The sequence below is a fragment of the Hylobates moloch genome, unplaced genomic scaffold (assembly GCF_009828535.3).
Source record: "Hylobates moloch isolate HMO894 unplaced genomic scaffold, HMol_V3 SCAFFOLD_1, whole genome shotgun sequence".
NCBI lineage: Eukaryota > Metazoa > Chordata > Mammalia > Primates > Hylobatidae > Hylobates > Hylobates moloch.
Window position 1 is genome coordinate 76,122,752 of NW_026652276.1, and position 13,509 is coordinate 76,136,260.

The 13,509-nt window shown below is 30.9% G+C and overlaps 1 protein-coding gene across 1 annotated transcript in view; it reads left to right on the plus strand.

Moving 5' to 3' along the window:
- Positions 1-1,077: 1,077 nt before the first annotated feature.
- Positions 1,078-13,509, plus strand: part of SCN7A (sodium voltage-gated channel alpha subunit 7) — a 74,804-nt gene continuing 62,372 nt past the window's right edge. Inside the window, exons 1-7 of the mRNA XM_032755492.2 lie at positions 1,078-1,311; positions 4,388-4,506; positions 4,841-4,930; positions 6,293-6,421; positions 8,072-8,163; positions 12,900-13,106; positions 13,354-13,423. Of these exons, the coding sequence (XP_032611383.1) occupies positions 1,078-1,311; positions 4,388-4,506; positions 4,841-4,930; positions 6,293-6,421; positions 8,072-8,163; positions 12,900-13,106; positions 13,354-13,423 (941 nt within the window). The remainder of the gene's footprint in view (positions 1,312-4,387; positions 4,507-4,840; positions 4,931-6,292; positions 6,422-8,071; positions 8,164-12,899; positions 13,107-13,353; positions 13,424-13,509) is intronic.

Here is a 13,509-nt window from a genome sequence, read left to right on the forward strand (position 1 = left end):
TTTTGTGTATAAGGATTGATGACAGAAAAATGCCATCAGTAATTTTCAAGATGATTAGTTTGAGTTTTTATTTTTACAATAGCTCACAGGTTAAAGAGTAATTCTAGTCATGCAGAAAGATAATTTTGTTTTTACCTGTTAAGTTGCTACCATTGGTGAAGTTACTATATAGACAGCTGGGGGAAGAAAGCGTTTGGGAAATATTCACATGTACTTGATAAATATTTGAATGCAAAGAGTAATTAAAACTCTGTTTGCCTATGCATTCATCAGAATGATAGATATAACTGAGGAAGAAGGCAAACCCTTAAGAGATATCAGAGTTAAAATTTGGGTTAATTTTTTTTCTTTTTATATATACTATATATATGTTTTATTATACTTTAAGTTCTAGGGTACATGTGCACAACGTGCAGGTTTGTTACATATGTATACATGTGCCATGTTGGCGTGAGATATACCTGATGTAAATTTGGGTTAATATTTGACTGATACTGTAATTGATTTTAAAAAAGTAATCAGAACCCTAAAACTTAAAGTATAATAATAATAATAAAAAGAAAATAAATAAATAAATAAATAAATAAAATGGTTTTCCAGAACAACAACAACAACAAAAAAGTAATCAGAGCTACAAAAAGAGACATGGAAGAGTAGGGTGCAGAGCCAATGAAGAGTAAGTTTAAAGAAGAAAAGTGTAGTCAATTGTTAAATATGTCTCACAGGGAAATAATTGGATTTGGCCAGAAAAAAGTATCTCTAGCAAAAAAGATCTTTCTAAAAAATATCTCTTTTATTTTAATGGAGAAGTTGAAAGGTAGATTTCAGTAAAAGAGTGTTAAAACAATGAATAAGTGAAGCAGGTTGAGTTACTCATGAAATTACAAATTAAGTCCGATATTAAGTACAATAAAACTCGGGACAACTTAGATTTCTACAAAACTAAGGAATATGTTCTTCAAATGCATACATTCAGTTTCCTGGTCTCTGTTTTTCATGTCCTAATCTTTTGTACTTTTATGTTTTATTAGTATACCCAACTTTAATATAGAATTTTTTGCAGGTACAAAATTGGAAATGTTGGCTTCACCAGAACCTAAGGGCCTTGTTCCCTTCACTAAAGAGTCTTTTGAACTTATAAAACAGCATATTGCTAAAACACATAATGAGGAACATGAAGAAGAAGATTTAAAGCCAAATCCTGATTTGGAAGTTGGCAAAGAGCTTCCATTTATTTATGGAAACCTTTCTCAAGGAATGGTGTCAGAGCCCTTGGAAGATGTGGACCCATACTACTACAAGAAAAAAAATGTGAGAATTAATTGAGATTATTGTGATGACATTTTTATTATTTTATTTCCAGACATACAGAAAATGTCATTGAGATAGGATACAAAAAGATAATGAAAAATAGGGCAAGATCTGATTTTAAATTATACAGAACTACGTAAGATATCTCATTTTGGGAGCACACATATTGGAGATTTTTATCAAAACTGCTATCTTACCTGGTTAGGTAGTATATTTTGGATTACTTTACTTCATAATATATGTATTAGTATGCCTTAATGTAAGTGAAATATTTTAAGGGAACATGATGATTGTCCATTTGTGGTCATCAATTTTAAAATGCCTATAAAATGCCTAGAATATACTCAACAATTTAAAATGTTCAATATGATGAACTTACTCAGAAGTCAGAAAAGTAAATACAACCCGTATGTTATTTATCATTTTTATTCATTCATACATACATACACTTACCCTTTATCTCCAGAATGACTTTAGGCACCTACTACTATATGTCCAATCCCAGAACAAGCACAAAATGCTAAATATGAAAATAATTGCTTTTAGAAATCAGAGATTGGTGTGAACCAATGAAGCTGAAAGAATCAAGGATGCAGAATTTGAGTTATAGATTAAAGAACACTTCAAAGTTTTAATAAGGGAAAGAGAAGACCTATGTGTAGGCAAGAGCAGAGAATGATTCTGGAATGAGGAAAAGAGAAAGTGACGCTATAACTGGAAACTTAGCTGTTGCAAGTTATGAGATATGAGGTGAGATAATGGAGATGTCAACATGGATTTAATATGGTGATCAAAGGACTGATGCAATGAATATAATGTTTAAGTAGCATTAACCCAGCAGATTTCTAAATGATGATTGCACAGAAGAGACAGGACTAGAAAGATGAAATAACACAGAGAGTAGTCCAGGACTGAAGTCGCGAGGAGACAGAGAGAACAAAGCTGAGAAGAAGCAGCATGACCTGACTGACTAAAAATGCCAAGGTTTTCAGCTTAGAGGAATGGTGATGCCACTGACAAAATGAAATAACTAGAAAGAATATCAAATTCGGGGGAGGTGACGATTAGCTTCATAGCAAAAGTAATTTGATATTCTTGTAGAGCATTCAATGATATTATCAAATGGGTGACAAGGAATTGCACCACATTCTCTGGATGGAAGACAAAGTGACTTTTTTTTTTTTTTTTAATAAATTACAGTTCTTTGGAATACTTGTCATGGTGGAAGCTTGTTGACATTTTACAGTAGAAATGTATATATTAACTTAAAAGACTGCAATATCTCGGGTAGCCTCCATGGGCCTTATGCAGCATTGTTATAATATACATGCTTAATCTTGAGAGCATTTTAATGAAAGTGTAAGTTAAGCCCTCATCTCAATTACCTCTACATTCAGTTTTTGCTATGTTTATGTCATAATAATTGATATGGCACAGTAACCGTAGGGATAGGTATTATTGCAGAGTTCTGAGTACCCTGCAGCATGTACAGACATGTTTGGCAAAGTGCTAGTTGTGTTCTTGAAGACAAAACCAAAGATTTTGAAAAATAAACCAAGGCCCAGAGTTACTCTTGGTCTAGTTCCCATGAAACATCTGGAGCAAGAACTGCACGGATAGCTTGGTATAAAAGTGCTGTTACAAATGACAATTTATTTGAGTTGCATTTGGTTTATTCTGTTAAAAGTGGCATAAAATAAATACTTTTATAATTAACAAAACAATTTCAGCTCTTAAATTGGGAGATTATTATACCTAAAATTAGTCATTTCATCACAATGGCATATATAACATCTTGTGTGAAGTTCGAGATTGTTCTGGAAAATAGCATGAAAAGCGCATTTAAAAAAATCAGATTTACTTTGGCTCTTTTTAATTTTTATTTTCTGTTTGCATTTAAAATAGAGGAAAATATCTATAGTATAGGTCAAAGTGTTCACAGATTGTGTGTTAGAAAAATATTTTATGAAGAAGAATTATATCACAATTTGGTTTCCATTTAGAACACTTATCCATGAAATATTATTGAATATATATTTGTACTAAGTAATCTATTTTTCTGTATATATACAAATGTAAATAGAAATAATCACCTCTGTATAACTTATAATACTGTAGTATCTAATAGATTATATTTAATATATAATTTTAGTATACTATAATTTATTGTGTCTCAGTATGTTATGTTATAAATTATAAAATATACTCTTTTAGACTGTAAGCTATAAAATATTCACTATTCGTATTTATTTATACCCCACAATAAGATTTTTCCAAATGGATATATAGTGGATATATATACACACTTTCACTGAATGCATATATATATATATATATATACACACAAATATAAAAATATGCAAACTTGCTCATTTACAGGTGTATATATATATATACACATACATTCATGTACATACACAAGCATGTACACATATATAGATATATGACTCAATTTTAATTTCAGAATATTTCTGATATTTCATTTTTTGTTAGAATTTTAATGCTTTAATATCTCAATGTATTAGGTTTACATGTTATAAATTTCTGGTTTAGATATATGTATGTTAATGATATCATTCAAGTTTGGTTTTATTTCATAGACAATTGTTAAGAATTAATGTACTATTTCAATTCATTGGATCTTCTTTGCTATCATAATCCCACATTTGATTTGCTCTGAAATAAAATCTAACTTTTAACATTCATTATGTTCTCAGATACACTGGCTCTGGCATTTTTAAATGGATCTTCGTGAGCCATTGGGATACTGTGTTCTTCCTATTCTGTTAGTTCTCTGAGGAGACTGGGGGTTGGCTTGAGACAAACAACTTTCTTGGGTGTAACAGTAGCAAAAAACTCAAAAAAGCAAAAATGGTAGATAAACAGGCAAGCCTAAATATGAACAAAAACATCTAAAATCTTTCCATTTGACTTAGCCTATAAAAATATATAAAAAAAGAAAAGTATTGCTTTTAGAGTCCAAGACTATAATGATGATTGATTGGCAATTTGTTGCATAATTGATGAGATTATGGTTCTGAGTTCTAATTTCACTTGATCGCTTTTCTTCTTACAGACTTTCATAGTATTAAGTAAAAATAGAACAATCTTCAGATTCAATGCGGCTTCCATCTTGTGTACATTGTCTCCTTTCAATTGTATTAGAAGAACAACTATCAAGGTTTTGGTACATCCATATCCTTTTCTGTTGACTTGTTGACTTTAAACTGTGCTGACATTAACTGCAACTATACTATTATTCAACTATTTCTGCAGTATTTTTCTCTTTTCAATTTATATCTCATGTTGGGTCATATTGAAATCTAGATTATACTTCATTAAGTGTTCCACGTTTGAAAATACATATAAAGCATATTTTCTAATATACACAATAGTAAATATTAACAAATATTAATGCCCATTGTTGTTCAATAAGATTAATATTTTTCAACATTTAAGAAATATATATAATAGAAATATATCTTTTCCAATATTATTTATTAACTATTATTCCTTAACTATAAGCTACCTTTTTCCGACTGTTTATTCTAATTAGTGTCCTGATTGATTGCATATTCATGTCCCTGACTAATTTGCCAAAATGGAGACCAGTATTAGAGTATGTTATATAATTATTTTATACATAATATCATATATAATTATATATTTTTAATATTTTACATTTTATTTTAATAACATTGTATTATATGATACGTTATATTTTATATTATAATAAATTTAATATTTGTTAATGATTAAGATAATATTTCAGTGCTTCACATATATTTTCCTTGCTATTGCAATCTCATTCCTGATTTGCTTCTAACTTAGGTAACTTTCATTCCTTTCCATTCATTAAGAAAATCGCTTTCTCCCTTTCTGTTCTATTCCTCTCTTTCCTAGGACATACCAGTAGTCTGACTTGCATTAGACTGTAAGGATGGAAAGGCCCATTAAATTTTCTGGGGGAAAAGGCTTTCTTGAAGTTACCTTTTGAGTTTTAATATTATTATTAAAAGTAGTTGATTTTGGAAGGTGACTATAACAATATCACCATAAAAAATCTTTGAATATATATATATAATAAAATTAGATCTTACACATGCCCTTAATGATGATTATTAATTATTGTATAATCCCTATAGGGAGTAAATTTGATATTTGATGTTTTTATCATTTACCTACATAATATATAAAGACTATCACCTCTCAGCTAGAATTTATTGAACTTTTTTTTTACTTTTTAACTTTTATTTTAAGTTCAGAGGCACAAGTGCAGGTTTGTTATATAGGTAAACTTGTGTCATGGGATTTTGTTGTGCAGATTATTCATCACCCAGGTATTAAGACTAGTTCTCATTAGTTATTTTTTTCATGATCCTCTCTCTCCTCCCACCCTCTAACCTCCAAAAGGCCCCAGTGTTTGTTGCTCCCCTCTATGTGTCCATGTGTTCTCATCATTTAGCTCCCACTTCTAAGTGAGAACATGCAGTATTTAGTTTTCCATTTCTGTGTTTGCTAAAGATAATGGCCTCCAGTTCCATCCGTGTTCCTGTAAAAGAAAATTCATATGGAACCAAAAAGGAGCCCAAATAGCTAAGGCAATCCTAAGCAAAAAGAACAAAGCTGGAGGCATCTTGTTACCTGACTTCAAATTATACTACATGGCTACAGTAATAAAAAAAATTTTAAAGTCAAATGTCATGACAAATGCTATAAGACACAGCCTACCCTATTTAAAGCATTGAGCTAGGGCTTTAAATTCTATTTAAAGCATTGAGCTAGGGCTCAAGGACCACTTGCTTTCTTGAATGTTGTCTAATTTATTGGTGGTTGGTTTGTTTTGGCCTACCAAGTAGACCTGGTCTCACCTTCCTGATGACTTATTCTTAGATGCCAGCTAGTTATCATAAACATAGTATTTCAGAGTTGACAATGTATTATTCTCACCAATAACATTTATATGAAAAAAATTCTGCAGGAATACTTTGCTTGGAATTTACACATTTGAAATACTTGTAAAATTCTTTGCAAGAGGTGTCTGGGCAGGATCTTTTTCCTTCCTTGGTGATCCATGGAACTGGCTTGATTTCAGCGTAACTGTGTTTGAGTGAGTATTTCTTTAAATTGAGTCTATTTTAATGTTTTGCTCAGAAAATGTTTTTCATAAAAAATAATTGACGTCTACAAAGATTTCTGCCTGCAGATAGTCTTCAAGTGAAGAATACTTCAAAGTTATAGTCATAGTGAGCTCTCTCAGCTGCCTCTGACCTAGTCCTCAGAAGATGCAATAAGAATGAAAGGAGTGGGGGGAAGGGGGGAGGGATAGCGTTAGGAGATATACCTAATGTTAAATGACGAGTTGATGGGTGCAGCACACCAACATGGCACATGTATACATATGTAACTAATCTGCACGTTGTGCATATGTACCCTAAAACTTAAAGTATAATAATAAAAGAAGAATGAAAGGAGTGGGTTATTTTCTGCTTTCTATTTGGAGCAAGAATGATAAAGATTGAATCTGTGCATTTTAAGTGTGCCTTTTAGTGATCAGTGAGCGAATCCCCTGAATACTTAGGAGAAGGTCCTAGCAGATTTGATTCTCAATTCCCAGTCTACGTTGCATGTAGCTACATTGCTTAAGACCAGCAAATATGCTAGAGATCACAATAACGTATCTTAAACACCACCCCCCCCCCCCACATTTTCTGGAATGCTTCAGACAATTCTAACAATTTCATGTCTCTTTTTAAAATACTTCTATTTAGTGTATTCTGTTTTCTAGCTATGGAAATCATTACTGGCATCAAACTTGTTAAAAATAATTTAAAGTAATTTTCTATTTGTAGATTTTGGGTCAGTTTTTAAAATAACATTTATAAACAGCATAAAGGTGTCGCTATTTTGTAAGCAATCTAACATAGTGTCTTATATCACTGTAATTATTACCATCACTACTTTGACTGTTATTACCATTATCTTTGCTGTTTTGCTGTTTCTGTTAGCTAACACCTACAGAGCCCTTCCTATGTGCCAAGTGCTCTTCTATGTACTTCACATAAATTAACTCATTAAATCTCTCAAAAAACCCTCTGAATCAGGAAGTATTATTAACCCCACTTTACAGTTGAGGAAACTGAGGCAAGAAAGATTTAAATAATTTGCTCATGTTGCACAGTTAGTTCATGGTAGAGCCTGGATTTCTACACAAGCAGTCTGGCTTCAGAGTCTGTGCCCTTAATCAACACACAGTCTGCTTATACCTTCATCACCATCACCATCACCATTGTCATCATTATCACCATCATCATCAATGTCATCACCATCATCCTCTCTTCATCTTTATTCTCATATCACCACCATAATTACCCTCATCATCACTGTATGTTTAAATATTTAAAATGAATCTTATTCCTTAAAACACTATTCATTTTTCATTGTAACTATCTTTTCAGTAATTAGATAACAAAAGATTTATGAACATAGTATGGAATATTTGATGAGAAATTAAGAGTATTCACAGTGTCAAACTTTTGTAAACTCTCATAATATAGATTAATATTTACCTGGCGACTTTCCACCGTAGCAATCTTTGACTTCTGATCAATAATAAAACTGTTTGCAATATGGAATCATGTGATCAAGGGAAATGTTTGCATATATGGTTTTAAAAATAAGTTTCAATAACCATAAAAAGCCAAGAATAAGTAGCATAGATGTAATATGACTTTTAAGTAACTCTAATTTAATTCCTCAGGATTATTATAAGATACTCACCTCTAGACTTCATTCCAATGCTTCAAACTGCAAGAACTTTGAGAATTTTAAAAATTATTCCTTTAAATCAAGGTAAGAAATTGCATTGAATATCTTTTCTTCGTTTTGTTTTATATACTGCCATGTATTCACTTGAACTTCCCTGTTGTTGTTCAGAGGAAATATTGAATAGTGTTTCCACTTTGAAACCAGTGAGTTATCTGAAACTTACATTTATGTCACTCCAGGAAAGAGAAGAAGAAAAGTATATTCACTGTTATTTATTTGGTGTAGGCCCAATTTTTACAAAAACCAAAATATAGACATCAATAAAATATATTTTAATTTGTAATTCTTACAAATATGAACTTATAAAATTCTTTAGACTTCTGAGAGAAATAGTGGTCTAGACAGATGTCTAATCTGCCTCTTTCTTTTCCTCATTTTATCAAGAAACCAGTTGATATGAACAAAGTAATATAAAATAAGATGAATTCCCCTTTGCTTTGAGTGCTTGGATAGGGTGCAATTCACATGCCACAAAATTCATCTTCCATCAATCTGGTTGCAACTTTACCACATTGATGGAAGATGCTGAAGACTAAGTTACAGCTCCCATTTCTAAAGACATTCTAACAGAAACACACCACACCTTCTAGTTTGTTATTGTGAATGAATAAGAACAATTAGATAAGAACAACTCTACCCAGAATGTTTTAGCTGCAATTCAGAAGTGTTATGAAATAGCTGTATCAAGAAAACAAAGGAGGAATGTAATAAAAGCAAAAACAAAGCCTACAGGCAACTTTCATAGACCAGAAATAAGGCTAAATATATATAGGCTATGTATTTGTAGTTCAGGTAGAACAAATGAGAAAAACAGATTGGAAAGTATGGTGATAATTCATAACCTGTGAATATACTAAAACATTGATTTGTACACATTAAGCTGTTGAATTGTGGGGCTTGTGAAATATATCTCAGTAAAGCTGTTTAATAAAAACTGTCTGTGGCATGGCAGCTTTACCAAATCTAGTGAAGGAATCAATTAGTGAGACTTAACCTGGTGGGAATTTTCACAGCTCTAGCTCCCTTACTACTCCCCACGTATTTCACATGCATCTTCATCTTAAGACTAGAGGTAAGAATTATTAAATAAACAGATGAATTCAAGTTCTAATAATACAAGAAGAATTCATTCACTAGAGTTGGAAGTCTACAGGCTAGTAGGGACCTCTCACTCTTTTTTTCAAGGGAGAATATACTAGGCACATACCGGCAATATGGAGTGTATGAAAATATTTTGCAATATAGAAAGAGAAACATATATTTAATAGAAAGTATCATCTTTTAAAATAAATGTGTTTAAAAATAGAAGCATACATAATCAATTATCTTTTTGCATTCTCTCAACAGAAGATGAAATGAGAGAGTAATATAGGCAAATATAACTAACTTTAAGACAAAAAAGTGATAAAAATTACACTACCCTAGATGAATATTCAGTGGTAATGGAAGCTGTAAAATAGTATTATCAGTGCATCAAACAAGCACACTTGTATAAAGAAAGACTAGAGGAATTCTGTATTAATACAATAGAACTGAAAAATGGAATGGATTAATGAAGGAGAAAATACTGAATTCCATCTTAAGCATAAACAGTGATCCTGAAAACAGACCAGAATGAATATAAAAGACAAATTATTGAAATATATACAATAGAAAAAACTTTTAAAAATTTTTAACTGGAAAAAGACCCTACAAATGAAAGAGATAAGCTTATACTAGATAAATAATAACTACAATGCACACTGGGACATATTGTAAAATGTGATAAATGTAAATTATTAAAGAATAAAAGTATTATAAAATTCTTCAAGCAAAAGAGCGAGAAACATACATCATGGACAGGTCACCCTTAGACCGCATGTTAATAGTAAACTTAAGTAGGCAGTGGAGTTTCAGAGCTTGGGGCAAAGTGTAGGCAGGGAAGTTGAGACACTAGAATTCTATACTTGGCTTTCATTTGTATGTATAGTCAACAAATGTATGTTCTCAGCTATGCAAGAGTTCTCAAACTGTACATGTGTATATTTTCAGAATATCTGCTGAAAAAATAAGTACGAAAATGAAATATTTAGCAATGAGAGTATTTAGTTCTAAAAGTAATTGCAATGAGCTCTGAAACCATTTCGACACAGAATGGATTGCAAATTACTGCTGTTAGTGAGTTGCAAAACAGAATGCAAATATTATAAATCAGAAGTTACCACATGAACTTCTGTGGTTCATTCTTGAACTAGAGACATATTTTATTTGTGTTTTAGAAAACTTTGACATAGATGTCAATATTATAAAAATTTAATGATTTTATTTTGAAATCCAATTTAACCTGGATGAATTGTCAGGATAGGTCCACCTACATTTATGAACAGCAACAACCTGCTGTAGATGAAGAACAGCTGCCACTTTAAGTCAGGCGGATTCATCTGAGTCCTCTCAACTCTCTGTTTGTGTAAATTTATGCTTCCTGGCAAGCCCTTGTAAGGATTTGAATTTTATCCTTTCTATAAATCATGATAGATAATATGTGATACAAAATACATAATTCAACAATGATAAGTAGGTCAAAGGTCATTACTTATATTAACAAAAACTGAGAAGTAAGAATAGAGAAATGTAAGAAAATAAATACAGTTATTTTCTCGCCTTATGTGGTGGGACTGAGTAGATGCTGTCTTATTGATGTAGAGATATGCATGTTATTTCAAAATAGGAACTTAAATTGGATATAAGTTCTCAAAACATGTATTTTATCTAAAATACTAAAGGAAAAAATAGATACAGTAAATTTATTGACAAAGGAAAAGCAACACAGTGAATAATAAGAAGAATATAGAAATCAAAAAAAAATAAAGGTATATTCCATTGTAAACCTAATTTATGAAAATAAATGCAGTTGGTTTAAATTATTTTATCGAGGCAGAGACTTTAATATGAAGTCAGAAATTCAATTAAGCTCTATAATAGACTTACTTAAGCTAAGCAAAACGAAGGTTAAAATTTAAAAGAAGGAGGAAGTTATACCAGAAAATTAAGATCGAAATTGGCATATGGCCCAGAACTTTCTAACAAAATCTAATTAGTATATACTAATGAAAATTATTAACAAACTTAATTTTATAAAAATGTGATGATGTCATTTTTTTTCCATTAAACAAAATGTCAGTGCTAAAATTAAGGCTCCACCAAAAACTGGGTATACAATGGAAATTGTCTGTCTATCTATCTATCTATCTATCTATCTATCTATCTATCTATCTATCTATCTATATGCATGTGTGTGTGTATATATATATATAAACACAGACATATATTTTTCTTTAAGAATTGCTCTTCTTAAAAACATTTCCTACAAAACAATATGAAAAAAATTCAGTATAAAAATATACTAAGGACTCATGACAGTTGCCAAATAAGCACACGGTGCAAATACACCTATTTTAAAAGTTTGGAATAGTAACTACAGAAATTACATTGAAGTCATTTTATTTTTTTCTAATAAACTGCCAACAATATTTAAAATGTTCCAGTGTTAGTGAAGGCTTATAGTCTGGTTTATACATTGGTTCAACATCTCTCGAAAACAATGTGAACGTGTGTATCAATGCTAAACCACTGTTGTATATTTGACACAGAAGTTCTATTATATATCTAGTATAATACTTTGAAAAGTTATAGTAAAAAGAATGATATAATTCTAAGTGGCAAAAGGAGGCTATAAACAAATATTTTATTATGGTGTAAAATTAAAATTGTATATTTAATCTAGATTATCACATTTCTGTAGTCACAAGAATGACTTATTTCAACCCTGTCATATTTCACTCAAGAAATCTAATCATCTGACGTCATTCAAATGAATAGTTTTCAATTCTCACAATAGGATAGAAAGTAGGTAGTATTTCCATTTTAAAAAATTATAAAACTAAGATATACAAATGTTGACTACTTGCATAGTTAACATCACAGAGTTAGTATATTCTCATTCATTATTGTGCTGAGCAGTTATTAGGATACGAATGCACACAGACTAGCAAATAAGAGATCAAGTGAAAAAGAAAAGGGAGGAGGGAAGGAAGGATAGAAGAAAGAAAAAAGTGTATACACAAAAAAGTTAATAGTAATTTATTCTATGAGATATGATTATGTTATTTTTGTTTTTTCTTGTTTTCTACTTTCAGAAGTCAGCATGTGTTATTTATAATTAGAAAAATGAATATCCTGAAATAAAGCCAGCTTTAAGTTTGAATTCTCTATTAGTATTCTGATATAAATACAGTTTACATAGATCACAGTTGTGTTATTCTCATTCCTGCTTATTGAAATTCTTCAAATTGAATTATTATAAAGTCAATTAAGGAATAATATAGAATACTGCTGTTTCAAACTGTTTCTTTTTTCAAGAACATTTTAATTTTGATTTATAACCTTACACCTTTCTTTATGCTTACAAACACTGGAGGTTGATACGACAAGTAGTAACCAAGAGAGGGAGATTGTTTTTCTTTGTAAAGAGAAACAAACAAATAATTAATTTTAAATAGTGTGTCTGAATTATTTTGTTAGGTGTTAAAAATTAGCAATAATACATAAACCTCAACTTTTGATTTAGTATTCACTTTATTTATGAGACCCAAATAATTAAAATTACATTATAAGATAAAACTGTTGATTTCAATGGAGTATGCAGTTGCTATGGGAGAGGTTTGCCAATGGTGCTTTTCTAAGATATTACATTATTTCAAAAACAAATGTTTCTCTTCCAGGTCTGAAATCCCTTGTAGGGGTCCTGATCCACTGCTTAAAAAAGCTTATTGGTGTCATTATCCTAACTCTGTTTTTTCTGAGCATATTTTCTCTAATTGGGATGGGGCTCTTCATGGGCAACCTGAAACATAAATGTTTTCGATGGCCCCAAGAGAATGAAAATGAAACTCTGCACAACAGAACTGGAAACCCATATTATATTCGAGGTAAGAATCACCTTGCCATGTATACCAAAAATTGAAACTTTTGTTAAAGGCAAAGCAGTCTTCCCAGAAATGTTGAACACAACATTTTGCTAGATTCCCAAAGGCGCTGGTTGAAAGGCAAGGATATTTGCTCTTTTCTTCACAATTGCAGAAAGAGATTTTATCTTCTGCAGAGATCCAAATAGACTTCCAATGTGGTGCTAACTCATAATTACATATAGAATATCATTTCTTGCCTATTTTTCAGAAACAGAAAACTTTTATTATTTGGAAGGAGAAAGATATGCTCTCCTTTGTGGCAACAGGACAGATGCTGGGTAGGTGGTATTAGTTTTATTCTATTAAATCATTATCACCTGTCAATAGTACTTAAGGAAGGACTATTCCTTTTACTGTCGCTTCC